Source organism: Rhamphochromis sp. 'chilingali', assembly GCF_963969265.1.
Source record: "Rhamphochromis sp. 'chilingali' genome assembly, chromosome: 22".
Classification (NCBI taxonomy): Eukaryota; Metazoa; Chordata; class Actinopteri; order Cichliformes; family Cichlidae; genus Rhamphochromis; species Rhamphochromis sp. 'chilingali'.
Window position 1 is genome coordinate 26,428,463 of NC_137950.1, and position 22,508 is coordinate 26,450,970.

The 22,508-nt window shown below is 40.5% G+C and overlaps 1 protein-coding gene across 5 annotated transcripts in view; it reads right to left on the bottom strand.

Moving 5' to 3' along the window:
- The window catches only part of skap1 (src kinase associated phosphoprotein 1), a 44,801-nt gene extending 23,898 nt beyond the window's left edge, over positions 1-20,903 (bottom strand). The window contains exons 1-5 of one of the 5 annotated variants that reach the window (XM_080873792.1): positions 20,633-20,903; positions 16,671-16,723; positions 13,996-14,101; positions 13,415-13,440; positions 13,166-13,282 (exon numbers count right to left, since the gene is read on the bottom strand). In XM_080873792.1, coding sequence (XP_080729918.1) covers positions 13,166-13,282; positions 13,415-13,440; positions 13,996-14,101; positions 16,671-16,710 — 289 coding nt within the window. In that variant the 5' untranslated portion in view covers positions 16,711-16,723; positions 20,633-20,903. Of the gene's footprint in view, positions 1-13,165; positions 13,283-13,414; positions 13,441-13,995; positions 14,102-16,670; positions 17,526-18,664; positions 19,024-20,632 lie in introns of those variants that run through there. The other 4 variants (XM_080873790.1, XM_080873791.1, XM_080873789.1 and 1 more) reach the window with 4 other exon arrangements.
- Positions 20,904-22,508: the final 1,605 nt, after the last annotated feature.

Sequence of the window (22,508 nt, forward strand, 5' to 3'; positions counted from 1 at the left end):
CCAATGCCGCTTGATCCCACCCTAAAATAAGCAGACTCTGATTGGTCCTGAGTTAACAATGCCTCCTTTAATGAGAATTACACACTAACACCTCTTTTGTGTTTTTTTTAAGAGGATATTCTGAGGTAATGTTATTTGAAAATGTGTAATTTAGGGTGTTAAAAAAACTCCAAAATCATCATGGTGTTTGAGTTTGAGTACAGGCACAGAGAGACACATTAATGCATCTAATTAAGGCCTCATCAAAATCGCAGACAGACGGCACTCTTTCATAAAAATCATAAATTGCGTTATCAATTATTCAGGGCAATGCCATGACTTCATTTTCATCCCTTTTGCGTTTTAATTAGCACCATCCACAGCTTTGGTATTGACATTAATTTGATGGCAATTTATTGATATTCAGCATAACCTATTTAGCTGAGTGCAATTACCAACAAAGAGAAGCAGATAGATGTGGCGTTAGAGTCGCATCCCGTGTTTCGTAAATCAAGGTGAGGAGTTGCTACTGGCCGCGCTAACTGAATCTAACGGCTCTCAGCGGTCATCAGTATGAAAAGATCCAAATGTAAGGAGATAATCAATGGAAAATTGACCAGAGATATGTGTTTAATTGATTCCGACAAAGGAACGTTTCCATAAGCTAGCCGACCTGCGTGCCGATAAGTGCTCCATTCTGCTGCCTTCCTGAAGTCGTGTTAAAACTCAGAGGGGATACATGAATACATAACAATGCATCCAAGCTGCCAGCGGTTTGCCAAAGCCACAATCTCTCATTTGGTTATTCACACTCTCCCAGCATGGTGTTATGAGCTCAGCAGTTGATCCCGCAAGAAAAGGCTGATTTATGTTAGCATGACCAGAGGGAGTTAATGTATTCTCTCATTAAAATCCACTTTAGTTAGGCTGAAAGTCAATCAAAGCCTGGATAGAGAGTGAATCAAAATGAAGGGAAATGGTCGGGTGGGAGGACTAATACGTTACATTAGATCTAACGGTGGTCATAATGCGCCAAAGATGCTATGAAAACACAAAAATGCTCTGAAGATGTTGATGGTGCTCCAGAAGATGGAAAGCAAAGCCAGAGGTCCCCTTAGCGCCTCTTCTCTGAGAGTGCTGGGTGGCAGGGATCGGCGACGGCAGCGGCGGGACTCGGTCCCAGCACGGAGACGTGTACTTCAGAGGCTCCACTCTAACCATTACTATAAAATGGCCGGTTACATGGAGAGAAACACAGTGAGATGAGGGGGAAAAGCCTTAAATCAGGCAAAATGCTATTCAGTCTTGTTTTTTTGCACATAAAAACATGCCTTACTTTCACGTGGAAGCAGTGTGTTGTAACTGAGAGTGGGATCTAAAAACGTTTGGAAAGACGTGGAATTAAAAATTAACTGATAATATTTTTCCCTGTCCATCAATACTGCATGCCTGTGATGTCTAATAATGGCTGCCTTATGTGCCTGCTCTGTCTTTATTTAAGTGAGGGTGTGTGTCATGCGTGGGCTTTATTACTGTAGTCCCTCGTGCTGCAGAGGTTTTACTGTACATCTGTGGCTGTTACATTTCTAATGGGGATTTTCTTTTCTTTCCATTTCTGTTGTATTTGACTGTGTGAGCTCATAACTGTCATTAATGATTAATTATTCATTTATGTCTGATTGCAAAATACTGGCCAATACAATATCATGAAATAGTGAAAAATGCATCTTTGCTGTTATAAACAACCAGTTCATCAATTATTCTATCATTATTGGCTTGACTGATTGATCAACTTGTTGATTATTTCTTGACTGTAGATCAAACCCCATGATGTATAACGTTACAAGACAGTATTAAAAACGACCAATAAAATCAGGTAGTGTTTTAGCTTTAAATGTGGCCATTAATGAATAATTGTTTGATTGCTAGCTTGTTTGTTTTAAATCCTGAACATCAATCTGTCTGCAACTAACAAACATTGTCAATACTGATTAATTTGTTGATTATTTGTAGATTTTGTATTAATACTTTGGGTAATAAAAAAAAGCTTCTTACGCTGTCCAAAGATGTAATTTTTGCTTTATTAAATGAGCAATAAAACCAGGCGGTGTTTCCACTTTAAACATGGCAATTATTTATTAATCTTAATGCAACTCGTTCATTTCTTTAATCCTAACGTTAGTCCTGCCTGAAACTGACAAATATTGTCAATATCGATTCATTTCTGGTCTATATGATGTCATAAAATACTAAAAATATTTCCTATACAGTCCAGCTTTTCTGCTATAAACAACAAATTAATTAATTATTCAATTTCCAGTCACTGGCTCGTTTTTTTTTTTTTCTTTTAATACTGAACATCAGCTTGTCTGCAACTAATAAATATTGCCATTTACAATTAATTTGGTGATTATTGGTGATTATTATATAGATTTAGATTTTCAGACTATAAAATGTTTTAAAACAAGGCAAAATCCTTCTTATGTGCTTGAAAAATAACAGTTTTGATATTATAAATTACCGGTAAAAACCAAATGGTGTTTCAATTCTTACATTTGCTCACTGACTTGTTTGTTCCTCGTCGTAAAACGATTCTCATACTGTTCCAAATTTCAGTTTCTATACTAGTATTATTATTATTATTTACCTCAGACAAGACAGTTAATAAAACAAATATCTGATTACTGACTTGCTTGTTTCCTTTAATCTAATTAACTTGCCTATAACTAAAAAAAATTATTGATTCACTGCTACTGACTCATTTGTTGACTGTTTCTTGCTTGTCGGTTATTACCCTATAAAACAAAAGAGTAATAAAAGAGTGAAAAACGTGTTTTTTATTGTATTACAATTATAAAATAATGAGTTTTGCTATTATAAATGGCCGATAAAACCAAGTGGCATTTCAGCTTTAAATTGAACAGTTAATTAATTAACATCTGCTCATTGGTTACTGATCATTTCCTTTTGTTTGTAAAATGTATTTCATTGCACAAAAATATTCAATTTTGTTACATATTTTTTTATAACTGTATGTATTTTTCTTTTTCATGCCTCAATGCGAGCTCTTTTACTGGTTTCTACAAATTCATCTACTTGTTTTACAATTAAGAAATGGGCATCTGCTTTTAATCCTTAACATCAGCTTCCCATCATAGACTTTTGCTCAAATCCGGTCATTTTTACACCACCCTGATGTGATTTCATACATCTCATCCCTTACAACTAAATAACAGAAGGTACAGAGACAACAAACTGCCTGAAAATCCCAGTGTTTACTTGTTATTTTGGGGTAAAATATCTGTCACATTGGGATTAATACGTATCTGTGCATGATGACCCACCTAGAAGCACAGGTGTAAAATAAGGGCAGAAAGTTGTCATATGCCTCCCTTCTCCTCCACTCAGTCCTTGAGCACGAGGTGCTTTCACAGCGCCTTACGATGCAAGAGGTATTGCAGTGAATGCAGCATCAGGGGGGCAGGACCTGACCCCTGGGTGAACTCTGCTGATGAGGTGAAACAGAAGGCAGAGAGAGGCTCCCCGGCCCTGAGGGGGCTACGGGGAGGAATGCTGCTGATTCCACAGACGAAAGCGAACGAGACCGCAACCTCTTCGATACCGTCCTTGATTAGGAAAAAGGATTCACTCGGTGCACCTTCACCCGCCTGGCGCTCAATCTGCGCACACGCCAGGCTAAATTGATACATTTTTCCTCATTACAGTAGGAGGCCTTTGCAGTACATCCCTCCAGCGAGCCGGCCGTCAGAAGGGAGGAGAGAAACTGAGAGGCACTGAGGTTAAGGGCACAGTGTCTTCCCTGCCCTCCTTCCCTCCCCCTGATTTGATTAGGACTTCAGTCATCGATACATAAACCATGTTTAGAACCTCCTAATGCATGTGTTTGAACCGAAGAAAACACACAGATCATTATATCACAGCTGTATCACCGTCTAATAATACTTAAAAGGATCAGAAATGTATGCAGGAGTGATCAAGGTTTTCTTTTTTTATATGAGTCAGGTCTTAATAAAAAAATCTGACTCGAGATCTGAGCAACAGAACAGAATAAAAACTTTCCTGCAAATATTTAATTGCACTTCTTGACTGATTTTGATTCAGGACATTCGCTTAGGCTGCATCTGCAGAGACTTATCTACTGTTTCTGTTTTTCTGTAACTGTGAACAAAAAAATATATATTTATATTTATGTATTGCCCGTACTCGGGAATAGATGTTAAGTCATTCTCGGTTTTGCTCCACTCCTACATTCAAACATCACGGGCCGGCCACTGTAAAGACACTAAGGGGCTAAATTTACTATGTGACATCGGCTTCCCCCTGGGCAGCCATAAGCAGCGTCTACAGCGACCCTGAATTTCCCTTTTCTAGATTTACTACCACTATTCAAATGCTTAACTGCAGATACAATGATCCTCTAATCGCTGGGGATGGTTTTCAGCTGCTTCGCTGACAGAGACCAAAAAAAAAAAAGAAAAAGAAAGAAACAGTCGTAAGAATATAAATACCAACAATGGAGGAGTTCGGGCCCACAGAGGAGCCTGCGTCTCAGTGATAAAAATGGGATACAGCGCAATCAAAGGCAGAGCCTGGAGGGAAAAACACTCACAAAAAAATCAGCACACTTGCCCTCTGAATGTACAGTTATTGCACCTTTAAAATGCTCCTGTAATCGCCGCTTAAATGCTTTAAATGTAATTTTAAAGAAAGGACCACGATTTTAGAGCAATATCTCACACCTATTACCATTTTATATAAAGCACTCCTATTTATAGCCACTGTTGTTAAACACCATGTCAATAAATAAAGTTATATTTTATGATTTCCGATCATAAATCACCGGCAAATCCAGCTGGCAACAGGTGTGATGGAAAAATGATTCTGTGGAGGAAAATGAGACTGAACGCTTGTTAAAAAACGTCTTAATCAAATTTGATTTATTGACTTATAATTAAAATAAAAATGTTTTTTTAGTTTAAATTATTTTAGAGGACCAAAGTAGTGATTGTTCTAGCTCATGTGGATTCATTTAAATCAAAACAACTGTTCACATTAATTAATAATGAAATTAATACTACTATTTATTAATAATAATGAGCAGGTTTTTCAAACAGAAACTTTTTTTTAGTTTGGGTTATCCTTTAAATTTTGTTGATGAACAGCAAAACCTAACTCTGATATATTATGTTTTAGGGTTTCAATAATTCAGTCTTTCATAAAGAAGAATGACCCATAAATGAAGATTTCTTTTGAAGGATTTTGACACTTTTTAAGGATTAAAAACATTTTTTTTTGCTGAAGAAAACAACAAATAATAATAAAAAAAATAATTTATCATGGCAGCAGCTAAATGATTCAAATTTATTTAAAACATTAAAAGCTTCTTAAAAACAAAGCCAAGTAATTATATAACTATCAACTAGATTTCTTTTTTTTTTTAAATCATTTACAAACTTTTTAAAACTTTTTTGTTGCTCTTATCTTTTTGAATTTCTTTATAATATTGTAATATTAAAAAAATAAACCAAAAAAAGAAAGAAAAAGACCAAATAAGAAAAAAAAAAGCCAAAACCACGTCAGTCGAGCTTCATTAGCAGGGAAACGGTAAATCAGCCTCCGTGACAGTAACTGCCGCGGAAGTCATTTAAAACTAATTTTTTTGACAATATACAAATGAACTCATAAAAAAATAATATAATATAAAACAGTAAGGATGATCATTATTCAGCGAATGTTTCTGCAGTATTGGTCAAGTTTTAAAATAATGTTTGCCCTCAGTTTTTAGCTATTTTTCCAAGCGACAACCAAAATTACACTCAGCATATTAAATTACGCAAAACAGCCTAAAAACGTAAAAAATTATGTTTATTTTACATCTCATAAAAAAGTTTTCATTTTAACTGTGATTAGTACTGGAGGGAATTTATATTTTAAAGTTAACTGACTAAATTTAAGTAATTACTGCATCCGTACTGCCACACAGGACCAAGTTCCTGTGTAATTACATGTGTTTCCATTCGACTCCTGATTTCTTTCAGATGAGCCAACTCACGGGAAAGGCTGCTGTAACTCAGGGGTGAAAAATTACCATTGTAGATAAGCGATCTTAAAACAGCATACAAGCCCACAGCAGCCCCTGTCCCACTTGGCACACGCTCAGAGCGGTGACTTCTCCCAGCCGTGCGCAGAGCTCGGAGTAAAGAGGGATGCATCCTCGACATGCTCGGATAACTCCACAAGGGCAAGTTAATGACCTTAAAGTGCTACATTACAGCAACAATTAAACACAAGGATCCCAGAGGCACCGGGAGCCGCCGTGTCACTGTCTGTGTACAGGCCAACACATCTCTCCCATCCCCATTTATTTCCCTAAGAAATCAGCGGGGCCACCTGGGCTTGGCATTGAAACTTCATTCATCTCCAGAAATGGATTCCAGTGGAGGGCAAAATCAAATTCTCATTTGCAAGGAAGGGGGAAAAAGAGAGGGAGTGAATGCAGGAGGTACCTGGGAACGCTAACCTCTGGGTGAACCCGCCGCATCTGATAGTTTTGCTATTTGTCTGTGACATTGACAGCTCTGGGGGAGATTAGGAGCCACCCTGCCCCGGCTTCCCACTTTGCATTCTGCCTATGCGCCTCTTTACAGATGGACTGCTGCACATTTACCTTCGCCTGTTTTCCCTAGGTTTCAGCACGGCACTGCCGCACCAGAGGCAACGAAGGGATGTAATTATATGCCGTGCGACAATAAAACAAAGCAAATGAGAGGAGAGCTGCATCACAGGGCTTTCAAACCAGGAGGATGCAGAAAACTACACCGTGAGGCTTTTGGTGGTGGTGATGTGTGTGTGTGTGGGGGGGGGGGTTAAAGCCGGAGATGAGAGTGATGGATGCCCTTCGGTTAAATACGTCCAAATCCCCCCTTCAAGCCGCTCTCTTCTTGCCAGGCAGCGTGAGTGAGTGTGTGAGAGAGAGTGTACAAGATTAATAGTGTAAACAGCGAGGGAGAGAGGGAAAGAAAGGCAGCCAGGAGAGAGGGAGAAAGAAAAGACTATCAGCATCTGCAGCAGCACAGTAGCCCTCGGGGAATAGCGTGAACTTTTGAACCCTGATGGCGAGCAGTCGCAGCGATGCACAGAGCCTGCGCCTGCCTCGTAATGTGTGTGTGAGTGTGTGTGCTTCTAGAAAAGCACACAGACACCAACTGAAGGAGAGGAAAAGAGAGTGACGGAGAACAAGGAGGAAGAGGGGAGGGTCATTAGCATATTCCTCGCTTCCTCGCAAACGAGCAGCCGCTACCCAAATGTCACAAAATCCATACGCCGATGAACGCGCTGAAAAATGGATCTCCGGGCGGATATTCTGACGGACAGACAGCGCACGGCTACGTCTGAAGAAACTCTGTGTGCTCTGAGACGGCGTGGGCGATTATTCACACGCGCAGACGGGTCACGGGTTGGCCAAGCAAAGAGGCCAAAGGTCAAAAGTTCAGTGAGTGGGCAGACAGGCCAACAAACCTGCAAGCAGGTCACGTATGCAGACCCGAAATACTTTCCAGGTGGATTTAAAAGAAAGAAGAGAAACTGCTATGAAGCAGCTCAGCAGCCATATTTCAACATTTGCCCACAAACCTCCTCCTTCCCCGTGACTTCATTTCGAACACAGACAAGGGCCAGTTGGCACATTAAACATTGCTGATTAACCCCCTAATGGGGCATCAATCCGTCAGCTGGCATCGCTTTTCTTCTACCTCACAAGCCAAGGGACCGAGCAGGGCACCCTCCTCAAACACACTGCACGTTACACAGCTTTTTTCCAGTTTCGGCCAAAATGACCGAATTCAGATTTAATATTCTATTTACTGGCACCGTGTAATAATGTTGTTACTGTGCACTTGGCTCCTCATATTCAAATGAGAAATAGGCGACAGCAGCGAGACATAACTTCAAATTGGTTATCCTACCGCATTCTTGTGCCAGTAATTGGTTTAGGAAATTGGGCCAGCGCAGCGATCGCTAACACGAGTCACCTTCCTTCATTCTTAACACTGGCCATAAGAGCACACCTGCATTTGCAGCCAAAACTATCAGTTCATGAATCAATTTATCGACTGAAAACAGAAGCTCCTCTTGTTCCAGCTTTCCCATTCTTCGTCTAATGTGACTATAGACCTGAAAACTTTAGCTGCCTGATCAAAAAAAAGCTAATTCCCTCCTATTTTTTTTTCTTTAGAAAACAAGCTGCCGCCCTTCCTGCCTACATTTCAAATTAAATAATCTTAAAATTTAAAATGTTTATTGCCACACCTGAGATAATGCAGGCTGTACGGCACATCAAACTAAAATCATCACAATCACAAAGAAGACAAGGGATACGTATCAAAAGCGCCATCTTTTTCCTGCACGCCTCCTGAAACAAAGCTCTTTCTGCAGTGCTCTGTCATCGCAGCAGCTTCCCAGCAAACATCCCCGAGCGCCCAGCGGTGCTCCCCAATCAAAGAAAAACAAACAGGCGATTTCGACTTCGTAAACTTGACCTGCAAACAGCATGACAGGGCTAAAAGCCCCACATCACACACCGTCTCCTGGGGTCTAAGTGAGTGTATTAAAGAGATTTTTGCACGCCAGAGGGGGAAATTTTGTGCCTATATTTGTTTATGTATGCATAATGTGCTGGAATGGTGTTTGAGCCTCAAACAGCATCGAGAGAGAGAGAAGGGTGGAGGGTGCTGAAGCGGGCAGACGTAGATGGGGTGAGGCTGCAGGCGCGGTCAGGTCACCGGTGCGGTCGGCGGGTGAAACTCAGTTCACATTACCATGCAGACAACCCGGGCTAACAATGGAGGCTCCATCTGTTCCTGTCAGCGATTACAAATCTGGTGTCACCCAGTCCGCTGAAGACAACAGGCCACCGCATCTAATCAAACGGCACAGGCTCCTCCTGCGTGTAGAAGCAGCCATCGACTTCACACTCACTCACTCTCTGGTTAGGGAACACAGAGAGGCGAAGGCAGGCAGTCGATTACCACGGATAATACATCCTCCAAGTCACAAAGTCTCCATTGTGTACAGTAGGATTTAAAAAAAAAGAAAAAGAAAAAAAAGAATGACACAATTAAACTCAAGAGAGAAAACTCAATTTTCTACCTTCCCTTCTCCTTATCGCTACTCTCTGAATCCCACAAAATTATCATTAATTTTCAGTTCCTCTGAATGAAAAGAAAGTTCGAATATCATGGTTAACTGTTCCTCCTAAAATGTGGCTGATTTCATTAAGCGCCAGCGCCATTATTTCAGACCGCCCGGCAGAGAAGTGCGAACCATTTCTTTCAGCTGGCAGTGAACAGAGAATGAACTATGAACTCCGCATGCCCTTTTACTGAGGACACAGGCCATTCACTATGCTAACATGGTCGCCGTCCCCCAGCAATAAAAGACGGAGCGCTGCAAGGTGAACATTTGTCTTACAAAGTCAAATGTTATGATTATCGATCTGACAGTACAATGTGTGTGCGTTTTTTTTTGTTTTTTTTTTAAATCAAAGCAAAATACAAACAGGGGATTAAAAAACTGATTACGGCAATTCGGGATAATTGGCTCCTTCTCACATTCAACACAGACAATGGCGTGACTGCGTTTTCGAGCTGTAACAACTATCGCTTTCCGCAGCAACAGACGGTGCCGTTTGTAGTTTGGTGTGTTACAATTATAGCCTTAAGGGAAAAATTTTTTAAGCATTTCATACTTTGATTTTGTTTGTTTCCCACAAAGCAAATGTCCTCTTGTTTATTGTAAAATGAACAATTTCAAAAAATGAATTATCGCGGTCTTATTGTCGGCTATCTTCGCGCCATCTGCCGTGATTTGTTTTCTCGATTTTTCCAAAGTTGCCCAGTAAAGGCGACGGTTACTCTTCTGTGAGCAGAAGAGCTCATTAAGCCGTTTACAAATAAATAAACGGGGGGGTTTGTGCTCGACTTCATCCAGCTGGCATTAAATACCGGTATCGCCAAAATGATTGGAAATATTCCTGTTTCTCGACTGGGAATTTCCACATGCGTCCCTGCTTTATCTCAAGAAAGACGCTAAAACAGCAGCGGAGATGGGCACCTGAGGCAGCAGAGGCAATAATGCCCACCTGCGGCATGTCATGTCAAGGGCTATTAGCTGGCACATAGCGTCAGAAATACAAAAACTCTGAATGGGAGGGAGGCGAATCAGAGAAGGGAAGATAGAAAGAAAGATTGATGCAGGGAGAGAGGGATGGAACACTCATGGCCCCTCAGGTACAGTGTTGTATTTCAAACCCGGTTGTGGAAGAATAGAGGGGCTCAGCTTCTATCAATCACTGCATTAGCCTGCAGCTACAAAGCCTCCTCTCTGTGTGGGCAGCCTCAACACCTCCCATAGTACACACATGCAAGGATCGGGAGCGGAGCCCAGGAGCCGCCACTGGAGGGAGCTCTAGGTCACCATTCAGGCTTTTGCAGCCACCACAACCCCCCACACTGTTTTTTTCACCAGCATCAGCATGGCCTTACCTGCACACTACCAAGGGAGGAAGAGCAGAGGAAGGAGGAGCTAAAGGAGCCTGGCAGAGAGGTAGGACACCAGCAAGGAGGAAAATTTTACACATGTGGTCTATTCTGTTCTAATTAAAAAGGGCGAGCGCCAAAGTAGAGAAACCTACGCATCCTGTGGTGAGGTGTAGGTGTGTCAGTGAGAATGCCGGGGGATAGTGTGTTAAAATTGCATTGTTTCCTGTCACCGTTATTATTAAATCATCTTTAAGATTTCACTGTAGCTGTAAGAACGTAGCTTCGGTCTGTTTGTAGGCTGCAAAGCATTTAAACCATCTTTTCAAGTACAGTGTGAAAAAGAGCTACAGCTAGTGACTAAACGTCCACGTGATCCAACATAACAAGTACTGTGTTTAAGTGCAACAAGGCATCAGACATGAGAATGAGAGCCTTATAACTAAACACCATGAAGTGCTGCTCTCTTCCATCTGCTTAATACTGTATATACTGTATTTGTCAGTCAGGGTACCAAAATAACAATGGCAGGATAAAGGTGCTCTTAAAGCAGTGTTACACACATAAAGTGGTATCGTCTGTGTAAACACTACATTTCAGGGGTTTAGCGCGCAGAACTCCAGGCACTATTCATAAGCGATCTCTGTGGGCCATCCGTATCTCTCGTGCATATTTTTTAAATAAACAATTGAGCTGACGGCTATTTACAACAATGTCTAGTGGTCATTAGGCTAGCCTGTAATGAACTGTCCGTATGATGCATTCATGCATAGTTTGAAATCTCCACACATTTCTCCATACTTTAGTCTATGATTACTTTATGGTTAAATGAGTTTTGCTTTCGGAGGTCAAACCAGATCTTCAAGGCACATCATAATAATTGTAAGTAATGCAATTATCTTGATAATTGTTAAAGTTTAATTAATAGTCCAAACCGATTGATGTTTATATAACTGTAACACTGAAACTGCAGCAGCTTGTGGTTGAGCAAGCTTAATAATGGCTAAAATTAATAAGAATAAATTAGATTTATGATATGTGCAATGAACTGACATAACAGCTGTTTTCTGTTAACGTTTTTTTAAATGATCAAACACGAAAGTTAGAGATACGGCACTCTAATGGTGGCTGATATAAACTGGGTGATTTAATAATACATGAAAATGTTTCTGAGAGTGTACACAGGTATGTTGGTGTGCTGCCTGATGGTGTGCTTCATTAGAACTGCAAAGGCTGAATAAATGACCCCATCGCAACACAAGTAAAAATTTTCAAATTAAGAGGCATTATCATTGTGCTAAAATTATATTTCATCAGCCTGAAACAAACAGGCTTGTACAAAAATGCCCTGCTCACCCCATGGCGCACCGCCATGAGAACCATTGGTGCAACATACAATAAAGGATAATGCTGCCTGATGTCAGTGCTGCTAAGCTTTCATTTGGAGACGCACCTGCTGCTGCTTTTCTGGCCGTTTCTGAAATTAAGGGCCATCAGTTTCATGGTTTTAACTTGTGCTCGGTCTAACACTGGCTCGCTGTCTTTACCACCTGCTGTTAGCTAAACCCTTGCTAACCTGGTAGTCGTGCAGCTCACTTTTCTTTTGAAAGAAATGCATTAACAACAGACTTTCCTCAGTTTGCTCCCTCTCCTTTCTTCCTTTTCTTTTTTGACGCTTTCTTGAGGAAAGACATGATTCAAGGTGCACATTTGCATTGGCCACATGAAATAAATTAGCTACGCTGAAAAAGCGAGTCTGAGCAAACTAAACAATTTTACATCGTTTGTAAAGTGAAAGGTAGAAGTGGCAGCAGCCTCAGCAATATTTTTGTAACCAAAGTCACTCGACTGATTCATTCATGCAATAATTACATAGACACACAAAGACAAACTTCTCATTTCAGGCTTGCTATGACTACTCCCAATAGTCCAAATTTCCCCCCAATACCTGTCACAGATTTGGGTGGAAGATATGATAATGTCAATATTTATGCTAAATATGGTCAGTAGAAGAGGTCAAAGAATGAATCCTGTGGAACGCCTGCACTCATGACAAAGAAGGGCACAACACAGTGACAACTCCTCTTTACCTTTTGTTTAAAGCAACTTATAGCCTTTTAGCAGAAACACAAATAGTCACGTAACGCTCAGGGTGAAATGTAATACTTTGGTGGTTGTTAAAACGTAGACAAAACACCCTCTGTGAAGGTGTTATGTCTTTATACTATGATCTGTAAACTGTAATGTACACATAAAAAGAGTAGACCCAACAAATGTGGAATGACTGCGATTAAATTAAATCTATTTTTAAGATATGTAAGGTGGTATCTGTTTGGCCTACCTTCTGTTGCACAGCCATTATTTAGAAAATTAAGGGAAATGCAAAATATATACATTTTGCATTTTTAATGTTTCTTGAAGAAAACAAAAATAATATATTATTATTCAGTGACTTTACTAGTCAGGTCTAGTTTAGATGAACTTGGGCTGTATGTGGCCCATAAACTAAAGTGAACAGTTTTTTGTTGTTGTTTTGTTTTGTTCTTGCCGTGCACAGACAAATCTCTGCAGTGCACCTACAATAGCCCACACAAAGGAGGAACCAGCCATCAGGACTGCTGTTAACTTACAGTCAGCCACTCCATCTTCCTGGTAGTCAGACACTACTGAGGCGTCGTCTGAAGGGGCCGAGCGACCCAGGCTGGAACTGCGGTTGTCATCAGAGCCTTCATCTTCCCTTAAATCCGCTGGTGGTAGTGATTGTGTGAAACAGAGAGATAAAGGAAATGTCACTAAGAGAGATAATTAACAACAGACTTTATGGCCTCATCTTTAAAAACTACACAGTATGTGATGGAGATTAAGAGATTGTTACTTACATCTTATAGGAAACTCCTCGGGGTTTCTGCAAAACCAAAACAGGTACAAATCAAAAACTACATTTTTGCAGTGACTTGCAAAGGTTTCTGTGCTTTCATTTTCAGACAGCTTCGCTCCAGCATTACTTCTGAAATTCAGTAATTGTTTCTTAAGCAGAAGACCACAAAACCACAAGGATTCTATAGCAGAGCTTGTGTCTCTTATCATGCAGTGCAGGCAGTGCCGACTTCCGGAGTAAGCTGTCACCAGTACTTCATACAAGAGGTTGACTTTTTTGGGCTCGTGCTCAAGAATTAAATCACATTTAATTGTCTCAATCAAGAAAAGATTATTGCACGAGATCTTTAAAAGCTGTTTTAACAATAAGAGCAAGAATTAGGTCTCGAAGGTGACACCATTAGACTTAATCAGCTCCTTCAAATGTAATCATGCAAACTGTGTTTAAAGCAATTACAGCAACAATTAAAGGTTTTGTGTGGCATTATCAGCTAAAATTAGATAACGGAGTCTTTGAAATTACTTTTAAAAGTGGGTTTCTGGGCCTCAGATTTAGAGCTTCTTCGAAAGGATAAAATCATACCTTGAATGGACGACCCTGAAGTTATTCAGCAGAACCTCTCGTGTCTCTTCTGCAGATTCACTCAGGTTCTCACCATGAAGAATCTCTGTCACAAACAGCTCGCAGTCTGAGGGCAGCAAACCATTTATGCTAAATTAAAGCAACCTTGGCATTGTGCATTTCCTGTATTGTTCTTCAGTCTTCTGTTATGCATGTTGTATATATAACAGAAACTACAGATGTAAATTAGCAGTTTTGCTTCAATCTGACATGTTTACATGCTATATTTTTATCCTTGTGCTAATTAGCATGCACTGTCCCTGTTAAATAACCACGAACATAAAAAATAAAAAAAAATAAATTAAGCACTGAGGGTTATGAGTGACTAAAGGGTCACGATCATGAAGCGCTTACACAGAATAATGCACTACAATGCACTCAAACAAAGCAAACCCTGCAGTCTGTGTTAGCGTACCTCCATGACTCTCGAAGTGCGGCCTGCACAGCAGAGGCGACCCTCGGGAGCATTTTACGTGGCCCCGGAGCGTAACAAAAAAAAAAAGGAACGCAACAGTTCATGGCATACTGTGATATAACAGCGCAAAATGAAACCGAGGGAGCATTTCTCTGCAATTTCAACACTTTTATTGTAGCCATGATGGCAGATTAAACCTTCCTAACTTTGACAAATACAGCTGGTGTTAAGAAATGCCAAGAGCCATCTCGCATGCGGTTAAACAACAATAAACCAGCACAAAAATGATAATTACCAGCATAAACCACCATCTGATGAACAGAGACATTATAAACAATAACTGAAAGTGTTTAATGTGGGAGCCTCAATTACGCTAGCTTCCAAACTGGCATCCAGACAATAAACTTTAAGAATACTTTCTATCTGGTACTTTCATATCTTTGTTCCTAGTTTATCACTCACAAATCTCGCATCAAGTTTTCTCTTTTATAAAATATTGCTTTATGTTTCACAGTCCTCTCTTTGTGCTGAGCTCATGAAGATGTTTGACACATTAAAGGAAAAACCACCACGTGCTAACAGCTTCAGTATGCCTTAAATCTTCACTTTTTAGGAACTCTAAAGGAGGGCTGAGCATAGCTCTTCCAAAAAGCCTTTCACCCACTGGTGTTTTAATGGAGGACAGTGCAAATACTGTAACACCAGTCCAAAATCTCACAGGTGTGAGATGGTTAAGATATCGTTACTGCAAAGACCACAGCATATGACTCACCTTATCAAACCATCCGGTGAGCCTTTAATAACTTCTTATACTGGTAGAGACCACTCCCATCACAATGCAAATCATCACCCAGGAAAAACTTTGTATTGGTTTTGCTGCGGAAACTCCACATGTAGATTTTTGAGGAACGAAAAAACTATTGACCTGTTAAGTCTGATGTCATTAGCCATTTTCAGGTCCAAATAATTCTTCAGTTCCCCAAGTCAAACAAATGGGGAGAAACCACTGAGAGTTTAAACATTGAACTTAATATAAATGATCACTCGGGGTGTTCACACAGGCTTAAAATGCAGACATCCATGAAGGAAAGGATTTCCAAGGTTTAGCTGGCTAAGTTAGCTGGCTAATAGAAAACTAAATATCAGCAATGTTTGTGAAGTTGGGTTAGCTGACATATGATCCACTACTTGTTGGCTAGCTCAAAGCTATGTTAGGATAACACAAACACATTAGCAGAATTAAGATGTAGAATGAGCGTTAAATTTTTCTCAATTAAAGTTGTGGGTCCCTGAAAGCCAGAAACAATCGCCATCACATGGCAGGAAGAAAACGCCGAAAATGGATAAAATTTCATCCAGAAGAACGTCTGAGACAATACATCAGTAACACAAGGTTAGTAATTAATATGTCGCTATGGTTTGGATTACTTGGATTAGTCATGTAATGAAACTCACTTAACAACTTGTCCAAATCTAGAAATACATTTAGGTTTCTATACATTTTCAGTCCTGTTAGGTAATGTGGTAATGTTGATCTCACCTCAATAGGTAACAAACCATCCACGAGGTCAGAGTTGACACTCTGACTGGCTGCTTCTGGCCCCCGGGTTGCATATTTAACAGCAATACTCTAAGTAAAGACGTGACTCAAACCAAGCCAGCAAAACAATACCATGAGATGCCATCTCTGTCTGGGTCAAGAGTTTAGAGATTTCCTTCAACTAGTCACCTGCACCTCAATACTTTATGCTTTCCTTCTACTTACTTACTAAAAGAAAAAAAAGGGCAAACACGTAAGGCTATCATATCCCTCTAAAGTAAACTGCAAACTTGATTTGATGAGGTGGAAACATTACAGAGAAATGTGACACCAATCTTTATGATAATGAAGGCCAGAACAGGTCGGTCAACATCACTTATCTGATTCAATTTCATGATGCACCCACTCATATTCTACAGAGATGTTCTGGCCCATGCAAATGTTCTTCCAAAAGCCTGTTGGCTGGCTTAGCAGTGGATGCAAATGTAGTAAATGTCACGGCAGCAGTGAAGATCTATGAAAATTGTTAAGATGCAGTGTTAAAAGTTCTCTATAACACTGTGTGCTCAACAGGTGGGAGCTCAACTCTAAAGAGTGCCTACTTAAACTGACTTTAAAGTTAAACTTGTCTATGGGGAAAGAAAGATATGTTAAATGTAAAAAAATAAATAAAGATATTACCATACAGAAGCCTCGTGAAGTCGTCCACATTTGTCCCCATCCCTTTGGTTCACCTATCCAAAAAATAAAACTTCAATTTGATGATTTATCAGACTTATTCAGCTCCTTTAGGCTTTGGGTTTTACTCCACAATGTAGCCTACGTAGCTCCAGTCTTTAACGTACCGTTACAGCTCAATGAGACTTAAAAAGGAACCCGGCACACATACACTGTAGATCAACTCACCACCTGTGGCCTTTTGCAATGAAACTTCCGTGCATGCATCAACATTTGCACAAAATGGGGAGGAGCAGGTGCACAAATGACAACTTCCTCTGCATTCTGGTTTCTCAGCTGAGAGCAAAGAAGCTCTGCCTGACAATGAGACAAAAAAAAAAAAAAAAACCCCACCGCTGTCTGGCTTATAAGGCTTAGTAGGTCATGTACATGAGCTGCTGCCTGCCGGTGTTATTACAAAACTGCATGTGGTAAATGCACAACCACGTCTAGACAAGCAAACTAGAAACTAATGCAAAGTTATTCCACATAGAAATCAACAAATCTGGAAAAGGTTCCCACCTGACCCTCTCAGAATAAGCATTTATTTTTCAGACTCTAGCACAGGACCATCATGGACCACATACAGCCCAGTTTGATCTTAAGAGGGCCAGGCTAGTAAAACTCTTAATAATTCATATTTATTTATTGGTTACTTAATTACTTTGTTGTAATATGAATGGCTACAGGTGAGGTCTTTATCAGTGGAAACAAATGAAAATACAGTTAAAATTCCAAAGCCCCCCATTGGGCCAGACTGGAGTCTTATGTTTGACACCCCTGCTCTAGCATATTTAATGAAACCATGTAAAACTTTACCTTCATATTACAAATATTTTTTTAATTACAGGCCCTCCTAGTGCATCTGGGTTATCAAAATCTAGCACTTTTTAATTTGCCTTATTTTTTTCAGCTGAAAAAACACATTTAAACTCTGCTAGAAACTGCAACTTAACACATTTTTACGCCCACACCAAGTCTCACAATCTGGGGCAAAATTCTTGGTTTTTTTCTACACAAATTTTTTCTACATCACTTATATATCACAGTGTCAGCAGCAAAACTCCTCCATTTTAAGGCAGCTGACTTAAAGGAAGCATTGGTAACCTAGATGTTTGATCCAACAGTTAAGAAAACTCAAAATATCAAGGTAACATGATTCAATAACTTGTGTTACACTGCTCTGCAACCTCTGCTGGCCTCTTTCACAGAGGCAGTGAAAGAGTTGTTGGGTCTTGTCCACACATTGTAAGGTAAGAGTAAAGGCTACTTCCTGCCAGACCTGTTTGTGCTCTCAAGAATGCAATTGTGCACTTGACTTACTTGGGTTATCTTGTAAATTAAAATAAAACCCATGTTTCTAAAAACTCTGGTGTCAGTCTTCATTTTATATTGTGGCTTATAGGTATACAGGATTGTAATTGTGGTATTTACAGCCCAAAGTACAGCTTGTGTGTACTTTAATCGTGATAGGATTTACTAGCATTGACCGTAGCTCTGTAAACCGATTAATTTACCTTAAAAAATATTTAGGTAAATTGATAATACACACATGAAAAATGTATCATGATATACCTCCAGAGTAGCTAAGTTTAATTTAGCTAAATAAAGTCTGGTGACAGTGCTTGGCTTTTTAATTAACTGGAGGAAGTATTTAGAAAACCTTGTTGTTGTTATGTCGCCTTCAGTGCACATACTGCACAGCTGGAGTCACAGGCCAGAACTAAAACTTAGCACTATTATTCTCATAATGAAAGTAACTGCTGTTTAATTTGTCTAGCTGTCCATGCAAGTTTTATATTAGCCTAATTTAGCATGCTAGGCTAAGTTAAGTTAGCCTAACTTCGCTACAATCGTTGATAGGCGTTTATTAGCTAATTTTGGCTTCTTTAAAGTCAGCTAAATGGCCCTTCAATGTTTATCTTCTATCATTTTTCCTGTTAAGGTTATATACTTACCAGTTAACGTGGAAATAAAGGTGGGAAGCTATTTTAAATGTGATTTTAGATAGCGATCTTTATGTAAGTCTTCTCCCTGCGTGCGGCTTTCAAGTGCGTATGTTTTCCGTTTTTGCTACTGAACCTGAACCTCATCCTGAACTACCAATGTGGTTATAAAAGCGTTTCAGAACCATATTCTGATAAAGGTGAGCTACAATTCCTCGACCTTTCACAGAAAGATAATTTTTTAAAGTTTTATTTTACTGACCGCTTTTTGTTTTTGTGCAAATGCTGAGTTCAAGTACGCCCAGTCTTTCAATCTTTAAAATGGTAAATTTAATTTGTAGCAGGAGAGATTTTTTTAGGAAGTAATAACCTAATGGGGATGTCTAATGCTTTCCCTCTAGTAGATATTGAGTTCTGAATCTGTCTTTCTTTTTTCTTTTCTTTTTAAGATGAGAATATAAATATCAACAGGGATGCAGTTAACATATAGCTTTGTTACTGAATCTGAATTTAACTGGTTAAACATTACCTTCTGCATAAATAGCACATCTTGGCAAAGCGGGTATCATAAATTCTCAGTTTCACTGCTTAAATATGACACTTTCATGGGTCTTTGGTTTTGGCTGAAAAACTAATTAGTATATTTATGACAATAAATGAATGCAGCTTCACTAAATTGGCCCCTCACTATTTGACAGGGCCTGGATGAATGGTTACGTTTGCCAGCAGAGGATGACCTGGATTGGACTGGGCTCAGCTGAAATGAGCAGAGGAGGCTGTGGTAGTAGCTATATTAGAAATAGAAATATTGGTGGTTGTTGCTATTGTGTTATTGATCCTCTATTACTGAAAGCGTGTGAGGAAAGCCATCAAATAAGCAAAGCTCAATCAGACACAGCTCACATTGACAGAAAACACGACGTATCAATCAAGTGATGTATGGCTGATACCATATTTTAAACTATAGACAAGATTTTTATTATTTCAGATCTTAAACTTGCATTTTTTTAACTCTTAATGCAGCATGTTGACTCTAATCTTAATCGTTGCAGCTGCGATGATCCTGTTTTTATTTAAAAATCTTTTTTTTTGATCACCAAACAATACTTTCACGTGTTTTCACATGTTTTCATGTTAAATTCTGTCTCATGATGGAGTCCTTCCTTGTCACTTCTCCACAAGAACCCGTGGGGTCAGGGCGAGTTGAATCCCATGTCAGGATTGTCCCCACACTGACCTGTGCCTGACTGGCCTTCCAGCAAAAAGCCCCTGTGAAGGTAAGAGGAACTGGGGGTCCCCTCCCCTGGAAAAGAGGTTCCCTCCCCTTGACAGCTCCACAGAGCCCCAGCCACCTGCCTGCTGGGTCAGCCCCATATGAAAAGGGAAGCCCTTTGTAATCCAACGGGGATTACACCACCCAACAATGCACCACTGAAAGAGCGACAAAAGCCCTGTATCAAACGCCGCCGAGGGGGAGCAAGACTATGATCTCCCACTACTACCAACACTGACTCCTCTGCTGCCTCTCATCTCCCCAAGAGGCTCTCACCCCCTTCAGCATTTGCTGCCTCTGTCCTCCTTCTGCCCTCTCTCATCTCCGGGATCTGGCCTTTTATCAGCGCATTCCTTTTCATTTGCATTGCGGTGTGGGGAGGGACAGCAGGTCTCTCTGATCTGATAGAGCCAGAAGAGAGAGAGTCAGGAGGCTCCTCAGGGCATGAAGGGTATGTGTTTGAGTGTGTGTGTGTGTGTGTGTGTGTGTGTGTGTGTGTGTGTGTGTGTGTGTGTGTGTGTGTGTGTGTGTGTGCGTGTGTGTGTGTGTGTGTGTGTATCCTGTCCTGCAAACACACAACACTGCATTCTCCAGATAGGCAGTCCAGAGGGGCAAATAAAGAGGCACCCACACCTGTCTGTCGAGCTCTGTTTGTCTTTAGTTTAGAAGAGGAAAAGGAAGTAGTTTAAAAAGAAAGCGACACTCACCTTCAAACAAATTGGCCACAAAAATAGCTTAAAGTCACTCCTTCACCTTTCAAAATAGAATATATCTCAAGATGGTGCGCAAATTTAAATGCATTCATTTAAAAAAAAAAAAAAGGTGTTTGGCCTGATTCTTGACGGTCTCTTGTAAATGTTTGTGTTGCTCAAGGAGATAAAAAAAGATGTAGTTTACTCTTCAGATTTCCTCCGAATCATTGAATTCCCAACCCACCCATTGCTCAAACATATGTCAGTGCAGGGGGGGGCGAAGTTAAAAAAAAGTGATGATAGATTGAGGACACGAAAGACAGAAGAGAGCAAATGTGCTGTGCTAAATCTACAACCTTCAGTCAGCCTCACATTGACTGACTCGGAGAGTTACCTCAGCTTGTGCTCCAATCAATGTTAGCCCTGAGAGCATTGAATAGAAAATCATTCAAATTGTATTATGTTAGGATATATGAGCCGTTTCAAAATATTAATTCAGCATTATTTGAGGTGTCTGTTAAGGACAGCAGTTACAGCTAGCAGTGCGTTGACTCGACTGAGTGATTGCACACCTCTATTACATGTGATGTATGAATGTGTGAGCGAGGGACCTATTTTTCATTACCAGGACTTTGTCCCTAGAGGCAGTTGTTAAAGAAGAATCCATGAATTACCCCTCTGGAACAACTGGCCCTTGTCATAAGCCGAGAGGAGAGGGAAAGTGAAGGGGGAAAAAGGGAAGCACAGCACTATTGATATGGTGGGATTGAGAGACTGGAAGGACGCCAGAAGAATGTGTCTGCCTTTGCTTGTGATCCGGCAACGTTGCCGCCTCTCCCTCTGTCCAGTTAATTGGAATACAAAGCAGAGCAGGGTCGATGAGAGAGCGGCGGTGAGGAGGAAGAGGAGGAGGAAGGTGGTGGTGTGAGGGGAGGGTGGTAAGCTGCTGTCTGTCTACAGCAACACTCAACCTTCACTGCTCGCTGGGAATTGACTGTGGAACCAGCAAGCGAGACCGACACACTGTCACTGGTAAAATGAACTGTCACCTTGCATTTCTCAGCCTCCTGGCAGCATCGAATTGGCCGCTTTGAACCATGTGACGTGACACTGATTGAGTTCTGGTTTCCCCCCTCCTGGGCTTTAAGGAAAAGAGCTGGTTTAATTTCAAGTGTGCAAGCTTTCCATGCAAAGTATCAGGCAGCGCTTTGTACCTGCGTCTTTACACCAAAGCTTTCTCTTCTTCCTCACCACCCCTCATTATTTCATCGTGCTGCCTCGTTACGCTGCCTCTCAGCTAGTCTTGTTTTTCTTACGGCATATAGTCATGGCGGTCTGACAGGCACACAGAGGAGGAAAACTATTAGGGGTAGCCATTTGGATCCTGGAGGCAATCCCGGGGAGTATTAAGACGTTAACCCTGGCCAAGTCACTTGTCTCTCTCAGTTACCATGCTGATGGAGTGGGGAAAGGATGCAGTCGCAGTGGGACCCGGGAGACGGGAGCTTCAGGTCGGCCAGCGCCTCCAGATCCAATCGAGCCTGACTCGGATGGGGGATGGTTGTCAAGAATGTCTCAGGCTTGGCTATAAAGAGCCTCAGTGCCAAAACAAAGAGCGTGCCACTCATACCCAGGCAGCCCCTCTCCACAAACCTCAAAAACTGTGAAAGAAATCATGAAAATAAAAAGAATTAGGGGTACGGCAGTACACTGGTACCAACCCATATCTACTCAGATTATAAGACTTTCAAATGTAATTGTTTATCATAGTTTTGTTTCCCTCCTACAGCAATGAGGGTATAAACACCAACATAATTTTTTTAAAAAGGGAAAAAAACTACTGAATTTCACAGACCAAACACCTCAAATGAATTTTGATAACAATAAAAAA